The 23,474-nt window shown below is 40.9% G+C and overlaps 1 protein-coding gene across 1 annotated transcript in view; it reads left to right on the forward strand.

The window, feature by feature from the left end:
* Positions 1-20,748, forward strand: part of LRRC8D (leucine rich repeat containing 8 VRAC subunit D) — a 37,535-nt gene extending 16,787 nt beyond the window's left edge. The window contains exon 2 of the mRNA XM_084211270.1: positions 18,139-20,748. Coding sequence (XP_084067396.1) covers positions 18,141-20,699 — 2,559 coding nt within the window. The 5' untranslated portion in view covers positions 18,139-18,140 and the 3' untranslated portion in view covers positions 20,700-20,748. The remainder of the gene's footprint in view (positions 1-18,138) is intronic.
* The last annotated feature ends 2,726 nt before the right edge of the window (positions 20,749-23,474 follow it).

Below are 23,474 nucleotides of genomic sequence, written 5' to 3' on the forward strand. Positions count from 1 at the left end.
ACCCATGTTTGAAAGTTAGTCACTTGTGATGAATCATTGTCAAATGAGAATGCTTCTAGAAATCTTGCTTTAAGGATTGAGGTGAGGGTATATTCCATTGAACCTTTTCATCAAGTAGCTAGAGACAAGGGCAGTATCTGTACTGGTAGAACTGGCAGGCCATATCACACTAGGCAGTGTGGTAAACAAGGACAAAGCAGCTTGGACACTGGAATTGGCACAGCCTGGTGAGCTGCCACAATCAAAGATGCAATTTCATATAATCTGTAATATCAGGGGGCTTGCAGGTGTTGCACTTCAGTGTAGTGACAGAATAGGAGCTTGGGGAGAAGACTGCTTGGGGTACCGTGAGTCAACAACTGGACGTGACTGCTGTCTTGTAGGGCAGCAAAGGGGTATAACTGGGGGTAGGAGGGGCAGTGGGAGAAGGAAGGTGAATCGTGTACAGTTCTGAGATAGAGGAGCCCGTTGAAAATGGGAGTGAGTTCACCTAAGTCAGAGGAGATACTTGAAGGCTGACTGGTGTTCCACAAGGCGAGCCTGAAAGGCTCATTCTGTTGCTGCGTTTGTTGTTTCTTGATAGATAAGTGGAGGATCTTAATAATTGGTGGGAAACACCTTCTGAGGGAGAGCATGCTGGAGGCTAAAATGCAAACAGAAACAGGCATGACGTAGAACTGATGGCTGGGAGCTGCAATCAGGCAGTTGGAAATAAGTGCATTTGTAATGGTGAGAGAGCATAAGTGCTTGAACAAATAAATAACAGAGGAAAGTGGTGGACTCCACCCGAAATGTTCCCAGAGCTGAGAGATTTTCTGAAAGTGTCCTCTGTGCTAAATACAGGAATTACTGGGAGTAGTGGTATGTGATGTCAGACTGACTTCAATAAGTCATGGATGGGACTATACAAACCTGCAAACCAACTGTTCTTCACATGTGCTGTAGAGTTGGGCTGGCCTCTCTGCTAGAAAGTGTGTGTATATATATATATATCGAGAGCATATGTGTGTGTGTATACTTCAGGAGAGGCATATACATGGGTGGTGCCTCTTGGTGTGAGATACGTCGCTCCTTTGTTAAATATTTCAAGAGCAACTGAAGGAACTGGAATCCACAAGTGGTGACCAAGAGTTTCCTAACCATACATACGGTTCTTGATGGACTCAAACTGGGAAACATGAGTGCATTTCCACTCTGCTCATGCTAGGAAATAATTGCTGTCTGCAGGGCGGACTAGCTTGTGTGTAATGCTATCTGAATGCTTCTCTGTCTGGAACTGACCTTTCTCGCGTATAGCCAGTTTTGGAATCTTTGTGCTGCTCTTCTCTTGCAAAGAACTTTCTGCTCCTCTTCTTCAAGGGGCATCTTAAGGAGTGCTGAGGAAAGGTAGAATGAAATGGAGTAAATGCAGCAGCAGGCTCACAAGCAATGAGTGTGAGTAATGTTTGGGTGAGGGGGTTGGGTGTGGGGTTTTTTTTTCTTTTTTTAAAGTGGACAGTTAATTTCTGAAAATCACTGCTACACGGTGCCATTATGGATAAGAATTGATAGGATTCTAGGAAGGATTAGACGCCCAGGAAGTTATTTATTTTGTTTCACATAAATCTATATTATTCTATTCTGGGCTTATAAAACAGTTGGTAATAGTGGGGTCTGATGTGGTGGACTGATTATTGTATAGCTGTTTACTAGGAAACTTCTTTTGCTGTATCTGTTTCTAGCTACTTTCACAACAGGAACTGGTGATTCAGAGTTCTGTTTCTAAATTTAATATGAGAAGGAGCATAATTCAGGTTGAAGGAACACTGAGGGTGTGTGTATGAAGGGGAGGTGGTGATAAAGGGAGAACGCACCCTGTGTGCTAAAATGTGTCATTGTGCCTCTGATTGCAGGGCATACATGCTGATACACAAACAGAGTATGCATGGATCAGAGTAGCAAACTGCTTTTTGAACACTCGGCTTTTCAGTGATGGTAGTTGTACAGTATTTCTCTGTTGTATTAAAGTAATTGATCTGCAGGGAAAATGAAGTATCCTTGAGGATTGATACCATCAGAAGTGGAGAGAGAAATAGAGCAAGGAGATTTAAGTTATGGAAAGAAGCTTTAGCTGTGTTTTTGTCAGGCAAGTCTTCCATTTCCTTTGTAATTACCTCTTGACACTTGTGTTGGAGAAAGCTTCTCTCTGTTCTTAAATGAAGAGTTACAAACACTGTAATGTTCATTACTTTTTTCTTTTCCCTTTTTTATCTTCCCAAGGTTATATGTAGGTGAGACAGGCACACCCAGAACTTCATTTGGTGTGACAGTTGCATCTGGTAAATACAAGTGGACAGAAACTATTGATGGGAAGGTGCAGGTACAGGCATAATGACTGTGAGGGTTGTTTCACTGTTGCTTCCCTTTCATGGTTTCCAAGCCCTGGGTTAGCTGCTTAGCACTGTTTGCAGTGTATGCCTCAGTGTGCTCTTGGGATGTCACTTGAAGAGCAGAGAGCTCCTCTGTGTTGGTCTCTGTGTCCACACAGAAACACATATACGTGATCAAAGAAAGAAGGTCAGCTCTGCACAGGTCTTGCAACCCACGTCTGTCCACCACCCAAGTCCTGGTGGAAAGCAATCTGCAGGATTATAGAACAAGAACGTGAGAAAAATGGTGATGTAAAGTTTTAAAACTTGAGCAGTTTCAAAAGATGAAGCACTTTAGCATTGCTGTTCTTGTAGATGGGAATGTTATTTTGTTGTCATGCCATCTGTGGCCCAAAAATGGGGACCAGTGAGCAGACTTTCTTTGAAGCTCTTTGCACAGATAAAAGGAGCACATCAGTCCTACCTCTACAGGCTGCCTTTCTAGCTTAATGTAGCAGTAATCTGGCAAAGAATCAAGTAAGGATACTAGACTGTGAACAGAGGAGAACACGATGTTGAAGTCATAGATGCTGTGAATTGGCTCCTAAGAGCTCTTAAGTGAATTGTGATATTTTGTGGCTTTTGTATGACTGCCATATTTTTCCCTGCATGCAGTCATTCCAACACAAGTAAAATTCTTTGTTGTAGAAAAGCTAAATATTTTTGAATGCTGAGTCTGAAACACAGATGATATACGGCAGCAAAAGACTCTCATGGGATGTTTTTACGAGATGGCTTTTATTTGTTAAATGAGTTTTCAGTAGTTCCTCAGTACATGCTATTGTGTTGTTTGTGTGATCTCTTACAGTGTCACTGGTCTGATCTGGACTGTGATGACTGAATAAATTGCATCATTTGCTGACTGTGGAAAGATGGCTTGATCTGTAAGACACATTTGTGTATATGTGCATTTTGTAATGTAATTGTAATCATAAATTAAAGATGCTCAGTTAATGCCAAATACGAGCTGTATTCATCACTCTTGCTGTTCTTGTCTACCCACAGGAGTTCCAAGAGTCAGAGGGTATCATAGAGGAAAATGAAGCTGCTTTTGTACTTTAAGGGGGGGGGAAGGTAATGAAATAAGTTATGTCGTCTATGGCATCTTGAAAATGGAGACTTCTAAGTGGTCTTTGGGCTTCTGCCAAGGAGCATGCTGCTGGAATTTAGGTTTTGTGCATTAGAGGAAATAAAACACTAGAAATCCCTGGGCTTTCATCTACAGAGAAATAGCTATACTTTGCTGCTGTGTTTTGGCCATGTTGGGTTTTGGCACGGTTATGGTAATTTATAATTTTATGTCCTGTGGGTTTTCAGTGACTTAGAATTACTAAGAAGAAGTAGTTTGCCCGGAAGTGGTTGGTGAGATGGTGTTACAGTTGGCAGGGAGACCTCTAGGAGGTGGAGGATCAAACCCTGTAGTGTCTTGTGGCTTTGACAGTGACAGATGTCGCAGGGGAGAACTGGAGAAAGCTACAGTAGCTGGCTGTGGTGTTGCGACATGGTTGATTCTTCCTTGCTGATCCTTGCCTTGGATGATAGAGGTGTAGACCTTGTAATTAAAAAGCTCAAGTGCAAGTCTCACTAGGAAAAGTTGAATATTTTATGTTAATATGATTATGCTTTTGCTCATTGCTAAAAAACTTCTGATTTTGAGTCTGTATTATAGTGAAGATTTATTGAGATCTCTGTTCAAATTGCAGCTATTCACAAACAGCAACTTAGAGGCAAGAAATCATTTTATGTAAGTTAATTTCAAGTGGTGCCACGTTATTTTTTTGCAAACTGAAGGCAATAAAGATTCTCTAATAAATGAGTCATAATCCCATTATTGCTCTTATTTATATAACTTGAAATCTTGGAGTCTCATTCTGTTGGCCTTTACATCCATGACTGTTTTAATTTTTGATGGGGATTTTGTTTCTGTTTTAAACCACTTCATGATTACTCACTTCATACAGTCAGTTGTTTCTCCCCGCTTTGGGGGTAGAAGTAAAACTTTATTTACCTCTTGCTTCTCGTAATTTGACAAAGCAAGGATCAGTGCATATGGCTGGCTTCAGCAAGTGACTCTATGCAGAGCACTAAGAAGCGCTATACGCAGACCAGCTATGTGTGGAAAACCTGGCTAAACTGCCAAAGAGTTTCAGTAACTGGAGAGAAATGGTTTTATTTGTGAATTGCACACCTGCATGGAAATACCAAAATTCCCTGCTACTTTGTATCTTTCAATAATACATTTGTTCGGTCACTTTTTATAGTAGAGTTGCATGGTCAGGAATAATTCCAACACACTGCCAATACTTGAATTTTTTTTTTAGGATGACTTTACTGAGGTCAAAGTGTTGCTAATGTAGAGATTAAAAGATTTATTCAAATTTCTAGCCCATGGCAGAAACTTAAAGATTCTTCCTCTTCATAACTCGTCAGTCTTGAAACTCTGCCTTCCTTGAACACTCTGCTGTATGAAATCTGATGCAATTCAAGGGAATTTTTGGGCCATAATCCTTTTGAAACAGGATGACGCACTGTATAATGCAGTAAGGCTTTGCAGTAGATTAGGGAGTTGAACCTTTTATGCACTATAAATATCAAGTCCTAGCAGAGTCTAAGTCAAAAAATCACTTTTTTTTTGTTTGTTTGTGCCACTTTGAAGAAATGGACCACGACGCAGGAGCTGCAGATGCAAGGTGCATGGAACATCCAATTCAAGTATTGTGGAAGGTAGTGAGTGGCATCTGAGGCTTGGCACAATGAGACAGAGTGTCCCTGCTGAGTCAGTACCAGGATTGTCATAGTGCTCTGTCTCATACAGAATGCTTTAACCCAACAGGAGCTCTGCCACTCACAGCAGAGCGGGCAGCACAATGAGCTATTAGCCATGTTTCAAGACTAGGCTGCAACAACAGTGCCTGCTTATGTGTGGTGAGCAAGGATCCAGATTTGGTATTGTGATCCAGGGCTTTGTCACAGTGAGCATGGACATGGCTGTGTCCATAGGCAAGAATTTAGAGCTCACAGCAGTAGCACATCGCCTGCCTTTTTAGAGTCACCATTTTGGGTCTTACCTGCTAGGTCAGTTGGTGCTCTGTGTGGATGCCCTAAGCTTTGTGATAGAGGTAGAGAACAGTACTTCATCTAGCTTTCTAAAGCAAATCTGTTCTTGGGAGATTAAAACCAGTGCAGGCTTAAAGAAATAATTTACTTAAATTTTCATTAATCCAAAAATCCTTGGTGGTTTTATATCTAAGAGAGGGTTTTTCTTTTAGCCTTTGAGGAACTTGAAACTGAGATTAGAATTGCTGTTTAGTCTAAAAGGGAACAAAAACTGTAGCTGAGTTCTGGGTCTTGATAAAATTTTTGTTATTTAAAAAAAAATGTACTTCAGGCATGATTTGGCAGGCAGAACTCTTGGTCAAAGACAGGCTGTTACAAAACTTTGTCTTAAATGGATGGTTTCAGTCTGGCCATGACAAATCCTAAACTCTTGGCTGATGGCTGATGGATATGTAGTCATATGTATATTATTGCTGTACACCCACATGCGCAGGCAGTTGTCCAAGTGTGTGATGAGATAACAGGAAAATGTAAATAAAGTGGTTGGCTAGTTGTCCTTATGTTCTTCAGTAGATCCTTGTGAAAATAGTGCCAGTCAGACTTACAGATAGGTCTGTATGGAAGATGACTTATGTTCGGCTATGACGTGATATAGGTCACTGTGTGGGAAATTGTGGCCATTTTGTGTTTTATTTTGTGTTGAGTCAACAACCTGAAATGCAAACCAAGAGCTGAGATAATCCCTGGTAGTTGCAGGATGTCTCCAGGCTACCCTGGGAGGGGTGTTTGCAGGCCCCTGCCGCCTGATCACTGTGAGTGCCTGGAGATCTCTGCCTGCCTGGGAGGAGAACCCTGTAGTTGTTTACTCTCTCGCTGCCACCACTGCACCAAACTGGTGTTTTCTGGTGTTGTTACAAGATAGAAACTCATTGGCTCCATTGGTCCTGTTTTGTGCATAGTCCATCACACATGCCTATAGAAATACTGCTGTATGTGATGTTAAGATTTTGCCTTGAGGCAAGTTCTTGTTCTGCTCAGGACACCAGGGCAGTCAGGGGGATGGATTGCACCTCTTTCTGAAAGCCTTGCATTATGCTTGATGGAAGTCACAATGAGAGCCAGGATGCTGAAATCACTGATATACTTGCACAAGCTCAGACTTTCAAATTCTACTTTTTTTGGAGATCTTGGCATGTTGGTGGAAGGGCTAGAATGTGATTTAGAAGGTAAGGACCCTTCTTCTGCCAGGTCAGTCTGATGTAGTGCTGTGTCCTGAACTTGCCTTGCTGGTTATTCATGCTTGCACAGAAATCTCCGGGGGACCTGGCCAGGGCCTGCTGAAGGATGTGAAAATTGCTTACAGCAGCAACATCAAAACCTGATTGTTTTGTTTTCCTCCAGTTAGAAGGCACTCTACTTTTATTTCTGTAGCAGCTGGGGAGCAGCTATTGTGCTACCCTTAAGTGATGTGAAACTTGCTAAAGCGAGTTCAAATGGACAGCACCTGGGATAAGGGGAAGCTGCCTGCCAAATAAAAAAGCTGCCTCTACACCGATTTTCTGATGTCACCATCCCAAGCAGATGTTGGCTGTAAAAGTCAGACAGTGACATGGTCCATGGGTGAAGGTGGCTGCCAAAAACTTTCTTCCAAGTGTGTGTAGAAGCCTGGAGTAATTGTGGAAAAGTCATGAGTGCTGGAGCAGGAGTGGTATTGTCTGTAAATGGGATTGGGTAAAGTGTCTCCTTTCTGTATTTTTATTTTACTTGAAGTGTACACTCAGCTTCATTATCTATTTTAAGACGAATTTGACTGGGAAGGAAAGCTTCATTGTCCATTTCACTGGAAAGATAGGTTTCAAGAGCTATTACATTTAGTGCCTTACTTTTGAGATAGCATCATCCTCAACCCAGTGGAAAGGAGTATAGCTAAGTATATAGGGATGCTGTAATTGTAAAGGGATTTATCGGGACATAATGTTAAGCCTTCTCAAGGATTGCAGTGCATTAAAACGTTAAATTTCATTATACTTTAATCAGGCTGTTATCCCACTTTTTTTATCTTTTTCTGGAAGCCTGAGGGAGTTTGGTTTTTTGCTTTGAATGTTACAGACACAAATGCTTATCATTGCCTAACAAATAATCACTTTTAGATTGTGAGCCTTCAGGGGCAAGGGTTGTCTGCTCGCTCCCTGCTGGAGGGCCCTCAGTGCAGAGGTTACAATTCCAGCTGGAGCATTTGAGTCAAATCATAATATAAATTTAGCAATAGTAAATATTTAAATTGGAGATTGTATGGATCTGTTAGTGCTGGTGAATGGCACCAAGCAATACAAAGGAACCTTACTGAATGTTTTTGGAGAGCTGAAAGCTTGCTTGTTAGAGCAGGAATGCTGCAATCACTGGTAGGACAGCAAGTCTTGGAACATTCTTTCTTGTCTTAAGGCAATGTTTTGAATGGTGTTTTGAGAAAATAAAGCATAAAAAGGAAGGAGGTGATCTGAACTCATCAGCAAAATTTCAAAAGAGCCCCCAAAAATGTGTTGCAGCACAATTTCTTTTCATGTCAAAGTACTGAAGTACACACCCTGAACCAAACAATTATGGTACTAGATGGACTAAGCAAATAGCTTATCTCTTACAGAAAGCAGCTTAAGTTTAGAAGAGGAAAAAGAATTATAGTAAACTTAAATAAATCCCTTTGAGGATAAACGCTGCTTCAGCTGCAGGCATTTTTCCTGGCATGAAACCACTGGAGGTTCAGCTATTGGAAGCTTGGCAGGAATGTGGTAACATTAATAACTCATCCTTCATCTGCTGATCAGAGTTTTATGTGAAAAGTCATCGTTGTTACCCATCTGGCAGGATGTCTGAGATGTAGAAGATCTCTGTGCTTGATAAAGAGCAGGTAGGGTTGGCAGCAGGCTGTCAGCTTGTGCTGCCTGCCCTGGGTCGGGGCAGACGCCGTGCTGGGGGGTGTCAGGGGCTGTGTGGCTGGTACCTTGAGTGGTTTCTGTGACAGGGCTTTACAGCTGGACCTTGGCTTGAGCAAGAAACTATCCCCTTCTTCCTGGGGATAAAAGAAGCTGTGTGACATTAAAGTAGGAACAAAGTTAAGCTGTTGTCCCATAAGGAGTGGAGAGACTGTGTATATGAAAATTGAGGGTGCGGCCTATTTATTGAGATGTAAACTAGCATTTTAATTTTTTCATCAAAGCAGCAGAGTGGGTAAAAGGAAAGGTGAACTTTGAGTGTGTTTTTTCATATTCTGATTCTCAGCTGCATTTAATACACCTTCCTACTGCTCTTGCTACAGAAAAGCTCTTGGCAGAAACAGAGGAACTCGGATGTGTGAGTAGGAGGCTTGTGTTTACATGTAGCTTTTTGTGTCACTGGGCACTTTTTTGTGTGTATGCATATGTGTCATTTGCTTTTGTTATTTTAAGTTTTTAATTTAAGTATGACCTTTCCTAGTTTGCTTTTAGCTAATGGATATAATGAAAGTGCCACTGCAGATATTTGAAAATACAGTAGCTTGTATGTGTGCAAATCTTTATGCAACTTCTGTTCAACATGTAACCCAGTGAGAGTCACTGTGTTTGCAGGCTGAAGAGATGAACCAGCTAAGATAGGGAACAATGGAGCCTGTTCTTTAGTTAAAGGAACTTTTTGTCTGTTCTTGGCTCTGGATCTCCATGAGGATGCTGTAAATGTTCCAGTTCAAGGTTACTCACATGTCCATTGAAATAAAAGGAAGGAGAAAGTATTCATTGAAAATCATTTACTTCAGTTACTCAGTAAACCTGCTTCCATACGGATGGGAATGCAGTTTAGGAATTAAGTAAAATAAGACTTTAGTAAGGAGAGTTCATTTTGCCTTGAAGAGGGGCTGTTAAAATCTGCAGTAAAGTGAACTTCAGCAACACATTTCCTTCTCTTTGGTAGGCATTCCTCCTTATTCTTAAGGTACATTTAGGGTGTGTAGTTAGAGCTACTAATATATTCTGTAATAAGATTTGTATCTTTATATTCTGCGGCTTAAGATCACCAAACTATCAGCTCCATGTATGTCAGGTTCAATTTCTTACCATTTTGAAGTTTTCCTAGTTCCAAGTGAATTTGGAAGGAGACAGACTGGCAGTGTGTGTGGCTGTGCATCAGAGAGGAGTATTTTTCAGAGGAATGGCATGAGTTTGAGTGCTGTCTCTATCTGAGATAAAGCAATTTCATGTAACAAGCTTTATAGCCATGTGGACTTATTTATGTAAAAGGAATTTTGAATAACTTGGATGTAAACCATTTTTAACTGTTCTATTTTTCAGATTTCTAAACTAAAAAGGAAATAAAAGTTTGTTCTATTTTTCTTACTTTTTTTCCTCTTCCAATCCTTTAAATTTATTTTTAATTGTATTGCTGTCTTGTTTTTAGTGATAAAAAGCAGCCTCTAGGGACATGAGTTACCAGATGTGCTTTTATTTTGGTGCAGCTTGCTTTTGCAACTTGATAAATTCCCAAAGTGCTCTGGTTAGTAGAAGTGCCAGATGTTTACTGTGTGTTCCTCTACTTCTGATAGTGGTCATGAAAACACTGCAGAAACCCCACGGCCTAAAAGATAGGGGAACAGCAGATTTTGAAATGGCAAAAGGATTAAATATTTACCCTTGAGCACAAGCAGCTGTTAGTTTATTGGATGGTGTACCTTCTGATTGCATTGTACAGCCATGCCAGCACAGGTTAAATGTGCTTCAGTTGTGTCTGCACTTGAGTAAAAGTGCTTGGTGTTAAACTGGGACTCCTGCACACACGAGTTGGGCTGTCTTTTCAAGATTACTGGTCTGGCTGTTTTGGGAATTCTGTGAAATGAGATACAAAGTGTCTGCTCACTGTCTTTTCTCTGTGGCTAGGTGAAACAGAAAATGCTGTTGCAGATTTGGTTACTCAGCCGTGGCTCTTTGACTTTGTTCACTGGGAATGCGCTGCCTCAGATAAAAGGAGGATGAATTGGCATTGCATAAATAAGAGGGGCTGCAGCAGCAGTGTCAGGGCGGGAGTGCATGTGCAGGGTGCATCCAAGGCGTATTCTCTGCCTTTCTGTGCCAGGTCCTTGCCACTCTGCTGCAGGATTTCTGTTCCGGCAGCTGTGCCTCTGAAATGCCTGTGCATTCATGGACTGTTGCTTACAGGTATGAAGAGCATCTTAAATTGAGTATTTACCCTGCTGGTGTCTCATTAGCCACCTCTTCTGGTTTCTTGCATGTTGCCTTGCTAGGTGGTTTGTTTTGTAACTGTAAAATCTCATGTGGTTAACTGACTTCAAATGGAACACATCTAATCCCGATCTCTTTGCCAGAGAGGACCACTCTCTCCAGTCTTGTTTGCTTCTCCCATCTCTTCTCTGCTGCCCTTCGTGGTCTCTGACTCTGCTAACCTGTGAGAAGCAAGGATGGAGCGGTGTTGCTGAACATCCAGCTTTGGGTCTCCCTGAGCTTTCTGAAATATACTGGGCACCTGCTCTGCACTCTGAAGCATGGGGATAAATGTCAATAAAACCTGAAGCTAGCACTTTTCATCAAAGCAGCTCTTTTATAAGAGCATGCTCAGTAGTACTGCACTAGGCAAAGTGAGCAGTTATTCATTTTCTGTGCTCTGTAGACACAGAATTTGCATGCAGCAAATACAGAGCTAATTGTGTCAATAATTTTGGGGTTTTTTGGGGAGCTATAATTGTGTTAGTAATCTTTGTATGCTTTGGGGAACTACTCAGAAATGTAAAAATGGGATCCTGTTTTGAAAGTCATCTTTAAACAGAGCTTTCTGATCATTTACAGCAAGGCAAGAATGAGGTAAGGTTTGACAGTTTATTGTTAGGGAAATAATGGCTGCTAATACTGCTTTTTAAATATCACATTGATTACAAAACCATCTGTGTAGGAGTGGTGTATGGCACTAGACCTTCAAAGAACTGGTAAACAAGGAAGATTCAGTGTAAACACTTAAATAGCAGCATCTAAAAGTAGGTTAGAGTGTTACACAACCTGAAAAAGCCCAGCTTTGAAGGGCAGCATTTTTGAAGATTTTAAAAAAAGAAAGAAGTGGTTTTTATAGATTTAATTCTTGTAAATGGTGTTAATTTGACATTGATTATGTAAAGAATCTCATTTTTGTCTCCAACTTACTGAAGCCTAATATTTCTTTATGCAGTCTAAGAGAAATAAGATTTTGATAATTTTTTGTTTTGCAAGTTACTGCCAGTGAAGTTCATGTTGTTCATAAAGATGATGCTTCCTTAACTGGAGAATGTACTTACAGACTATATCAGAGATTATATATATTATGTATATAAATATATAGACATATAGAGAGAGGCATTATATATCCGCTTTAAGGGAAAGTCCAAAATTATAGCTCTGCAGTTTGGGCAGTGGGATGGGGGAGCTGGGGAGAGGGGTTAGATGTGGGGGGTTTTGTTTGGTTGCTTTTGTTTCTCAAACAATGAATGTATGAGTTATTATTTAATTAAAAGCTATTATAGAACTCTTGTTCCTTAGGTGAAATGTTTTGCTCTATAGGAAGTATTCTTTCAGCTATGAGTTCATTGTTTTTCCTTATCCAGTCATCATCCATTACAGGGCAGCCATACAAAAATAAACCAAACTAGATCTTGCAGATTAATTTCAAATGGGTAGATTTGGTTGCTGTCAGGTGTTTAGGGAAGAAACAGTGAGTGGAATTCTCGTCATTCTGATTGGGTGGAAAGAAATAATGGAAATCTTTTTCTATGCAATTTTTTATATTAAATCTGGTTTTGATTTTTCAGAGATAAAAGCACTGATCAGGAATTAATGACACTCAGTGCACAAATCCGTGCTTAGCTGAGTTTTGGGGGTTGGTTTGAAGGCTGGTTCAGAGGAGGAGCTGTAGTCACAGGTGTACCTTCAGCTGGTTTTGTAGCTTGAGTGGGCTCAGGTAGAGTAAAGCACAATAATCCCTTGGGAAATAAAGCAGCAGAGAGCTAAGTCCTCTTAGCCAACCTATCAGGAGCTGCAAACCAGGCTAGGGATAGTTGTAGTATTCCCACCTACTTCAGGAGGCACTTTCCCTCTATTACTTGATCACAAAGCCTCCTGGTGGGGAAACCTTCAGTTTGTTTTAGACTTCTCATCTCAGAAACTGAATAACCAATGCAGGTATGGATGTGTCTGTATGCTCAGAATGCTTAATCTGATTTGTAGACTTGCCTGTATGTCTGTGTGCATTATTTCACAAGGGTCTTGGGGCTCCTTATACTTGGTTCTGTGGAGAAGAAAAGGAGGGAGGAAAAAAAGGATAGTGCCATCTTTTTGACCTTTGTAGATTGTCCATGGAGCAATTGATGCTGGCAGGGTCCTGCCTAACAGGAATCTCATATTCTATTCTTATCACATTATGGTCTAATAGTCTGCTTTAATAGGATATTGCAGAAGTAGAAATGGTTGGGGGGAAGAGACAGCAGAATATACAGTGGAAATAAATTTAAATTTATGGTCACTTGATCAAAAACAAGCTAGCAAGGCCTTTTAGTTATGGGAAAAATTTTCTTCTCCTTAATTTCCTGTGGGAAGGGAGAAAGCAATTTTGTTCATGGTAGCACTTTTTAGCTAGAAATGTCGAGGTTTTTTTAGGAAATTCTTTACCAGATGCAGTAACAAGGCGGATTCAAGAATCTTTTTGTTTCCTGAAACAAAGTGGTCTTGTTTGGAGTCTTGGGAACCTGAGAGTAAATGAGTGTATCATGTGCTACAATTCTCCTTTTATTTGTTTGTTCTGACTTTGAATTTGCTTTAACTTTAAATATGCTTTTAAGACAGGAGGGCCAGCGAGTTACAGGACAGACAGTTTTTATCTGTAAGTACAGGAAGAAGTAGGATGTAAATAAACATTAGTGACATACCAATCTGCTGCTTCCTTTTCTGTTAACTTCTGTATTTAAGCTAGGGCAGTTTCTTAGGAAATATCCCAAATATGTCCATTTTGTATTTCAGCCTTTATAGTCTGAAATGGGTCAGAAATTCACCAGGCTGATCACATTCTGGCCCCTTTGTATTACAGCTTTTGTTTAAGACTAATGAAATTATTATAATTGTTAAGAAGAATGATTTATTAAATTAGTTGCTACCCTTGCTGATTTGATGTGGACCTATGACAATTCTATTGTTAATTTTTTTCTCTTATATTCCAGTTTCACTGTAACTTGTGTAGGTGCAAAATAAACTAAGGTTTAATTCTAGAGCTCCAAATCACACTACTGCACTACTTTCAGAACTTCAAGTTTTTCTACCTAAAATCTTTGAAGGTAGCAAGAAACAGCTGTGCTTAGAACAGTTGCATTTATTTAGACTAAAAAATTTTTGTTTATTTCAGGAGAAAAAATACACCCAGGAGATAGCTAGGAGTGATAGATGGAGCTAAAAGAAGTTGATAATATTCTAGAATGTCATCCATGTTACAGAACTGGAGACAGGGTTTGGGAGGAAAAAAGGTTATTTGTTAAAATTAAAGCTTTTATGTAGCTGTGCAGCCCAAAGGATCATACTGCAATATCTTCAAATTAAAATCTATGCTTATTAAAATGAAACAAAAATGTGCTATTTCAAAAAGGAGTCTATCCTGACATTCCATATTAGGAATGAGAAAATTTCTCTCCAAAAACCTCACTTTTCTAGTGTAGATCTCATTGAATCTTGGGTATGTCAAAGCCCCATGTTCTGCTGACCCTCAAGGTCCGTTTGGTGCCTTGAAGCCCTGAAAAGGGCTGAGAGAAGTGCATGTTTACACATGAGAAATCAGGTATTGTAACATTTCAGCTGCACAGGACTGTTCTTCAGTTTGACCCACGTTTCTGCATTGGGGTTGTGGGTAGAGCCTGCCATGACTGGCTTTGAGGGGAGACCATCTATGGCAGGGTGTTGCAGGCTCTGTCTGTCAGGCACAGACTGGCATTTTCATCTTTGTTTTTTTCTTTCTTTTTTCCTTACTTCCTTGCAGTGTTATCACTGGAACTTACAATGAAACTCAAAGCCAAATTTGTTACTCTTAAAAGGAGTTGAAAATTAGCGGTGAAAATACTCTCCACCTACTCTAAGTAATATTCCAGACAGTAGGTTTCAAAAGCTTTGAATATTTAAATTCAAAAGGAATAAAGAAAATCCAAACCCATTACCATACTGTACAGACCTCTTGTTCTGAGTGCCTCTTAATTGTTTGATTTCTAAGTGTGTGCAGAAATATAATAGAAGTTAACTTCTATGGTTGTTAGTTTAGTAAAATCAAACACCAATACATGTTATGATGGATTTAAGAGAGAAAATATCAAATTTATTTGCCACCTGTCAGAATGTGTCTTATACTGTGTGTAGGTTTATAGTTTTTCATTTTGGTTTTTAAGACTCAGAACATTAAACATTTTGGACATATAAGGAGACAAATCTGTTTTCAGCTCTTGGAAGTGATTTTTGCTAGCTAGAAAAAGGTCTGTCTTTTATGAGACAGTGTTAGTAATGCCACAGAGGAGTTTTTTGTTTTATGACTGCTCATCTCTGCCAAAACAGAAGCTCTTCTCTGAGTATCAGTAGCTTGAAAGAAAAGATGTGTTCAGAACATTGAATGTGGTACTTCTTGGTGTAAAGCTCCTGTTACACCATGCTGCCTACAGCCTCACAAAGAGGATTACTCAGGCTGTGTTGTGTCTCCTAACCTTTTTGGGACTGATATTGTGTGTGCAAGACAGAGGTCTGGTAGAGGTGATTGTTAACTTTTGCTTTTATTGCTGTTCTTTCTAAGTCTTCAGCTGGAACCACTTTGTGCTCTGTCATCTCTTCCATTATTTCAGTTGTTCAGAGCAGTCATGTCTGCAGCGCCTGGGTTTTCATGCTTTATCCACGTGTTCTCATGGCAGAAGCAAAAAAATCACCTTCTTTCTGTTGAAGGAATTCTGGAAGCTGTGCCCCAAACCGCAGTGAAGTAACTTCCCACGTAATTAGCTAGTGCAAAGTTGAGAGAAAGGCTAGCCCCGGAGGAGCAGGCAGTAGCAGCTACCCATGTTTGCTCCAGCAGCGAGCTGCTTCCTCCTGCCCAGCCTGCTCTCCTGCACCGTGCGCGGCTGCGGGGGCACGGCTGGCCCGCGGGACTCGTCCCTGTCTGCCTTGCCTTGGTGCTCTCCTGCTGAACGCGCCCGCTGGGCGAGAAGTTCTTGTGGCAGCCAGAGTGGGTGAGAGCACAGTGAAAGCATGGAGATGGACACAATGCCTTCCAGAGAGCTTCCTAGAAAGAAAAAAAATGTATTCGGGGGAAAAAGTCGCCTCTGCTGTTGCTTTGTGGTTCTCCTGTTCTGGGCAGGTGACAGGCAGCTGGGCCCTAGGAGTTAGGAGGGTCCTTTTATATCATTAGCAAATATATATTATTAGCAAAAATGGCTAATGCTGTTCAAGTGCACACGGTTACTGTTTAAATGTCAAAGGTAGCAACTCCAGGTCAAGCAGTCATGCTGTGACTCAGTGTAGGTAAAGCACTGGGAGACATTAAAGATGGGAGTTTGTAGCTAACTTCCAAGTAAGGCACTGCGAGGCTTTGATAGCTGGGGTGTGTTACTGGTTGGTGTCCTTCAGCACTTGGTACAGCAGCTGCAGCCCTGTGGGCTGGTGTGTGGGGGCAGGCTCAGGAACCTGTCACGAAGGAGGTCCTTGTGGAGCTGGGAGGACTGTAAGATCTCAAAAACTTCTAAAGAGGGAGGAGTATTTGACATTCATTTGCCCAAGAAAGTGAGAACTGGAAGCTCCTTCTACTGGTTCCCTGAGAAACTCAGTCCTAACTTTTAAGTTTTGGCAACTGTGCCAAGAGCACAGAGATGAGTGCTGCAGTGAGATAAAGTCCTTTCCTCTCTGGCTGTCTCCACCAGATCCTTGGCTTGGTATGCAAGACTGGTAAAAGCTTCTGAAAGGAGTGTGGGAGGGCAGGGGCTGGGTATCTCCCTGTGTTGGAGGAGACACTTTGATCGTGAGCTCTTTGGTAGTAAAGACAAGTGCTGGCCTTTCCCACAGACCGAGGTGTGGGAGCTGCTTGTACTGGTGTGGAGAAAGAGGGGTGCTAGTGCATGGCTTTTACCATATAGGCAATTGCTGGTATTTGAGTTCTGTGTGTAGAAATTTCTGTTATCCAGAAATAATTAAATTATCAAGGTGTATATATGCTGCCTCTGACACTGTCCTTTATGATGTGCAGGTCTCTATGAATTGTTCTGCTACAAGTTAAAAATAATAAATCTAATGCATCTTGTTACTGCCTGCTTTGATCTCCTTGAGCTCTGCTAAGCTGTTCTTGTCCCAAGCAAAGGGAGACAGACTTGTCTTTACTGTGGGATAGTGTACATACTGTCTCTTTCCCAGCTGCATGTGTGCACACTAGCTAGATATTTTTCTTTAGAAATGACAAATTGAAGTCACACATTCAGCAGTCAAAATGATGATTTTACCACATCCTGCTTGTGCAGGAAGCTTTTTTTTTTAAAAGCTGATAAGTTGATTCCTCCATATTTTGTCAAAACAAAAAGCAAAGCAAGTTGCTTAAAGCTGCAGAGAGGTTTGGATTCTCCCGTGGTCAGTTTGCTGCTTTCTCTTGCACGCATATGTTTAAGACAAAGGGAAAGCCTTGCAGTCAGATCCTTTCCTACCTGTACTAGCTGGCTTCTTGTGATCACTAGGATGTGATAATATCTGAAAAAATGTTTTCCCTATTACATTAAGAAGGAGTTGGGGGGTTTGTTCTTGGTTAGCTGGGTGAAATCAGTTGGGGAGAAAAATGTATGCAGTACCAATATTTGGTCCAATCATAGAATAAATGGTTTGGGTTGAAAGGTTCCTAAAAATAGCGTCTAGTTCCAACACTCCTGCCATGAGCAGGGATGCCAGTCACTAGATCAGTCCCCATCCAACTGTTTTTTACTTTAAAACATCCAAGTATATTAAAAAGGATTGTGCCAAATGTTCAAAGAGTGGCTGCAAGGCTTTCACTTGTGTTGCAGTGATACTTAAAAGGGAAAGGAGCCAATCAATCTGATAAGGCCATGCAGATGCTCAGGACAACACAGTGGAAGATACTGTGTTGTGCTAGATGAAAAGAGAGACCTTACTGATGACGTAACAAGACCTAAAATGTGCTCTCCAAGTCGTGAGCAGAGTGCATAGTATTTAGAGAAATGCTATTCTGTTTAAATGCAAGGTACTACAAAATACTGTTAGTAGTGGATTTTTTGTGCTCAGACTCAAGCAATCATTTTTACAGAATTGGATATTGTGCTCTGTAGTCTATTGTTGCTCTTCCTTTTATTAATATATATCAGCTACAGTATTATACCTTTCAGATATTTCACTTGCACAGAGCAGGCTTCAGTGCTTTGAAGTGGCAAAGATACATAAATGTGTTGTGGCCTCAAGTGAGAAGCCTTCTGTTTTACTAAAATACTTCATTGTTTTGTTTTTGGAAAAACCGTTAAGTGAAATGATGGACAATATGTGACAGGCAACCAAACATTAAAAAAAAGTGAAACTTTCTGAGGTTGTGTATGTCAAGCTGGGATAGTTTTTAAATGGTAAAATTAATGTCCCCAGTCAACAACAATGATTTTGTCTTTGTTCTCTTGTAGGAATGTTTACCCTTGCAGAAGTTGCATCGCTCAGTGACATCCAGCCAACTTACCGTATCTTGAAACCATGGTGGGATGTATTTATGGATTATCTCGCTGTTGTTATGTTAATGGTCGCCATTTTTGCTGGAACCATGCAGCTGACAAAAGACCAGGTGGTCTGCTTGCCAGTTTTGCAGTCTACTGTAAATTCAAGAGTGCAGCCTGATACAGCAGGGAAGGCTGACTTCACCACTGTTGAAACAACCACTGGTCAAGAAGAAGCGTCAATGAGAACTGTTTCCTTTGCCCCTACTGTAACACCTGACATTCTGAGCAGAGCTACCTCTTCTCAGTATCAACCCACTGAATCAGACCAGGAGCTGAAGAAGGAGCAGAAAGATTCCTCAGGCCGTAAAACAAATTTGGATTTTCAGCAGTATGTATTTATTAACCAGATGTGCTATCATTTGGCTCTTCCTTGGTACTCAAAGTATTTTCCCTATCTTGTTCTCATCCATACTATTATTTTAATAGTCAGTAGTAATTTTTGGTTCAAGTATCCCAAGACTTGCTCAAAAATTGAGCATTTTGTGTCTATATTGGGGAAGTGCTTTGAGTCTCCTTGGACTACAAAAGCGTTGTCTGAAACAGCATGTGAGGACTCTGAGGAGAACAAACAGAGGTTAACTGGTGCCCAGTCCCTGCCCAAGTATGTTTCCACTAGCAGTGATGAAGGAAGCCCAAGTGCTAGCACTCCCATGATAACCAAATCTGGCTTCAAATTTTCAGCCGACAAGCCGATGATCGAGATTCCCAGTGTCACGATTTTAGATAAGAAAGATGGAGAACAAGCCAAGGCGCTGTTTGAGAAAGTCCGTAAGTTCCGGGCTCACGTGGAAGACAGCGATCTGATTTACAAGCTCTATGTTGGCCAGACTGTCATCAAGACTGTCAAGTTCATCTTTATTCTCTGCTATACTGCAAACTTTGTCAACACCATCAGTTTTGAACACATCTGCAACCCGAAAGTGGAACACCTGATTGGCTACACACAGTTTGAATGTACACACAACATGGCTTATATGTTGAAGAAGCTGCTTATCAGCTACATCTCCCTCATCTGTGTCTATGGTTTTATCTGCCTCTACACGCTTTTCTGGCTGTTCCGGATACCTTTAAAAGAATACTCTTTTGAGAAGGTCAGAGAAGAGAGCAGCTTCAGCGATATCCCAGATGTCAAAAATGATTTTGCATTTCTCTTGCACATGGTGGATCAGTATGACCAGCTGTATTCGAAGCGATTTGGTGTCTTTTTGTCAGAGGTAAGCGAGAACAAACTGCGTGGGATTAGTTTGAACCACGAATGGACTTACGAAAAGCTTCGGCAACACGTCTCCCGCAACGCCCAGGACAAGCAGGAGCTGCACCTCTTCATGCTGTCGGGAGTCCCTGATGCAGTGTTTGATCTGACAGATCTGGATGTGTTGAAACTGGAGCTGATTCCTGAAGCGAAAATTACAGCCAAAATTTCCCAGATGACAAATCTTCAGGAGCTTCATCTGTACCACTGCCCTGCGAAGGTCGAGCAGACTGCCTTCAGCTTCCTCCGGGACCACTTGAGATGCCTTCATGTGAAATTCACAGATGTTGCAGAAATTCCTGCGTGGGTGTATTTGCTCAAAACCCTCCGTGAATTGTATTTGATAGGCAACTTGAACTCTGAAAATAATAAAATGATAGGGCTTGAATCTCTTAGAGAGTTGAGACACCTTAAAATTCTCCACGTGAAGAGCAATTTGACCAAAATTCCCCCCAATATCACAGATGTAGCACCACATCTGACAAAACTAGTCATTCATAATGATGGCACTAAGCTTGTGGTACTCAATAGCCTTAAGAAAATGACAAATGTTGCAGAGTTGGAACTGCAGAACTGTGAACTGGAGAGAATTCCCCATGCCATCTTCAGTCTCTCTAACTTACAGGAACTGGATTTAAAGTCAAATAGCATACGCACAATTGAAGAAATTATCAGTTTCCAGCATTTAAAAAGATTGACTTGTTTAAAGCTGTGGCACAATAAAATAGTCAGCATTCCTTCATCCATTACTCACATAAAGAATTTAGAGTCTCTTTATCTCTCCAATAACAAACTTGAAACCTTACCTGCCGCAGTGTTCAGTTTACAGAAACTTCGGTGTTTGGATGTAAGCTACAACTCAATTGCGGTGATCCCAGTGGAAATAGGTTTGCTTCAAAATCTTCAGCATTTTCACATCACAGGAAACAAAGTCGACGTTTTGCCAAAACAGTTGTTTAAATGTGTTAAATTGAGGACTTTGAGTCTGGGACAAAACTGTATTACCTCAATCCCAGATAAAGTAAGTCAACTGTTGCAGCTGACTTACCTGGAACTGAAGGGAAACTGCTTGGACCGTCTGCCAGCTACACTGGGGCAGTGTCAGCTTCTCAGGAAAAGTGGGCTCGTAGTGGAAGATCACCTCTTTGACACTTTACCCTCAGAAGTTAAAGAGGTGTTGAACCAAGACACGGGCATTCCCTTTGCTAATGGGATTTAGACTGAGGTGAATTGCTCTGGTAGCTGACTTCCAAATGGCAAATGATAAAAAGTATGGCAACTGTGAGATCATGTGTTTTAGAAAGCAGAATTCCTTGGAAGGCAGAATTACTAGCAGGATTAGAAGTGCAACTGAGTGTTCAATGTTTGCAGTGTTTTAAAAGTTCATTTCCAAAATTTTTGAGAGGATAAAGAACCTTAATAATCTCAATTCTTTTTTCCTTAAATTGTTTGTAACTTGGATGCTGCCGCTTTTGAATGTTTACAAATTTGCTTGCCTGCTTAAAGTAAATGATTAAATTGATGACCTTTTCTTACTATGCAAGTTATTCCTTAAGGTCTGGTTTTACTTTAGTGCATTAAGGGGAGACAAACCAAGGCTAAATGTTGTATGTGGTATGGGCCTAACAGCACTTGAAACACAGGTTGAATTGTGTTGTTAGTGTTTACCTGTCCTTGGCAAATAAAACCAGTTTGGCTGTGATTTGAACTGCACCAGAACCACCATTTTCCTGCATTAAGGTATGTGGTTTCATAGAATCATTTAGGTTGGCAAAGACCTGTAAGATCATCGGGTCCAACCATTAACCTAACACTGCCAGGTCCTTCATGTCCCTAATCACCATGTCTGTGCTTTTGTTGAATGCTTCTGGGGATGGTGATTCCACCACTTCCCTGGGCAGCCTATTCCAATGTTTGACCACTCTTTCAGTGAAAAAATTTTTCCTAATGTTCTATCTTAGCACAACTTGTGTCTTTTTGTGCTATTGCTTGTTACTGGGAGAAAAGACTGACCTCCACCTCACTACACCATCCTTTCAGGTAGTTGTAGGGAGCGATAAGAGTCCCTCCTGAGCCTCATTTTCTCCAGGCTCAACACCCCCAGCTCCCTCAGGCAGTCCTAACAGGACTTGTGTTCCAGATCCTTCACCAGCTCCACTGCCCTTCTCTGGACACACTGCAGTGCTTCAGTGTTTTGCATCAGGCCAAGTGCGTCTGCCTTCATTCTCCTCAAGGCCTCATGTGTTTGGGTGAGATTCCTTCTCTGGTCCTGTGTGCTAGTCCTTCACCCTGGCAAAGGCCGGTCACCTTCCTGCAGCTGGTCTGCCCCTCAGCCTCCACAATGCTCCTCTGTCCCTTGCAGCAGTGGGTGGCAAAAGGGAGACTATTGCTTTTAAGTTGGAGATAGTTTTGATGTTTGAGCTCTTTTGGAAGGTGACTTTGAAAGCCATTAAACACCAAGTGACTTTACTGTTCATGTTTTCCTCATCTGAGTTATCTAGAGAACTCAAGGCTTTTTATGAGTTGGTGATTGTTCTGTTTCACTGCCCTTGCTTAGGATGTGGGGCATCATCTCCATTTACTAGACTAATAGCAGACATAAGATCTGCTTTTTCACTCAACTGTGATTAAGCTTTATCATCTATTGTGGTGTCTTCCGCACCTGGACTTAACCATACCCAGCCCAACTAATCTGATGTCTTTGGAGACTTACTCACTGTTAGAAATCCTAACTGTGTGCCAGATAAGTCATCCAATAAAGAAAAAAACAGACAGCAGTGAGCTTGGGTTTGGTTTTTGTTGGTTTTGTTTTGTTGTTGGTTTTTTTCTGGTGGTGGTTTTTTTTTTTTGCCTTTTTGGTGGTGTTTTTTTAACTGAGTTTGCATTGCCAGAACCATTAGAGAAATATAATCCATTAAATCTGCAAAATCATCAGTTGTAAATCTCAGTCATTTACATTCCATGTGTGCAGAAAAGAAGTACTATGCTGGGAGATGATTGCATGATTACTCATGGTTTAAACACAATTCCCTATTGTAGTGTGGTCAGGACTGAACTAGTCTGTTGTTCAAGGGACTGTTCTTCTCACACAGAAATCCTCATGCACAGTGATTTCGACTGTAACTTCACCAGAGCTGCCCTGACTTACACCACTATTAACGAGCAGATAGTTTAGGCCTAGAGGCATTGAGCAGGCAGGAACATTTCAAATACTGCTCTTAGAAGTTTTGCATATTTTATTGTTAATAATTTACTGTTAGTCATGCTGGGAGGACTGTTCTCAGCTGTAGGTAGCAGTCTCTGAATACATACCTGCACCACATGTTTATGTATCTCAGAAGACCAGTTTATGAATAGTGGTTTTCCTATTTCTCATGGGGATACAGTCTGTTTTCCACTTGCCAGCAGGTAGTAAACTTGGGATGTTGACAGTTTTGCAACACCAAGTCACAGGTTAGGCAGAGTACTTGGAGTTACTGATCTGTTCTCCACTGGGAAACTTAGTGCAAATCCTCAGATTCTTTTTTTTTTTAAGTAGAAGTTAAGGCTGCAGCAGACTTTTCTTTTTTTAAGAAACTCTTTCATTTGTTTATTTTTTGCACATAGATCACTTTAAAATTGCTGGACTATTGACTTTAGAAAAACTGTGGACTATACTATTGGTGTATGCTTTGTATTTGCTGTTGAGTGTCATTTCAGTTTCCAAGAAATTGTGTGTAGGAGGGAGGAAGAGTTGGAGGATGACAAAATGATTAAAATATTTAGAAAAATAATTCTATTTTTAATCTTTTTCCCCCTTTTTTAATAGCAGAGTTGCACAGAACGTGGCTGTGTATTGATCTAGTTTTTAAAAGGTGTTTTTGGTGTTTCTGATTCTCCTGCTGGCCCTACTGATGTTCAAAAAATAAACCCATGTCTAATTCATATGACTGTGGTATACTCAAAAATTAAACCCATGTCCACTTAATGAGTATGGTATACATAACTTAGACCA

Source organism: Fringilla coelebs, assembly GCF_963513975.1.
Source record: "Fringilla coelebs genome assembly, chromosome: 9".
NCBI lineage: Eukaryota > Metazoa > Chordata > Aves > Passeriformes > Fringillidae > Fringilla > Fringilla coelebs.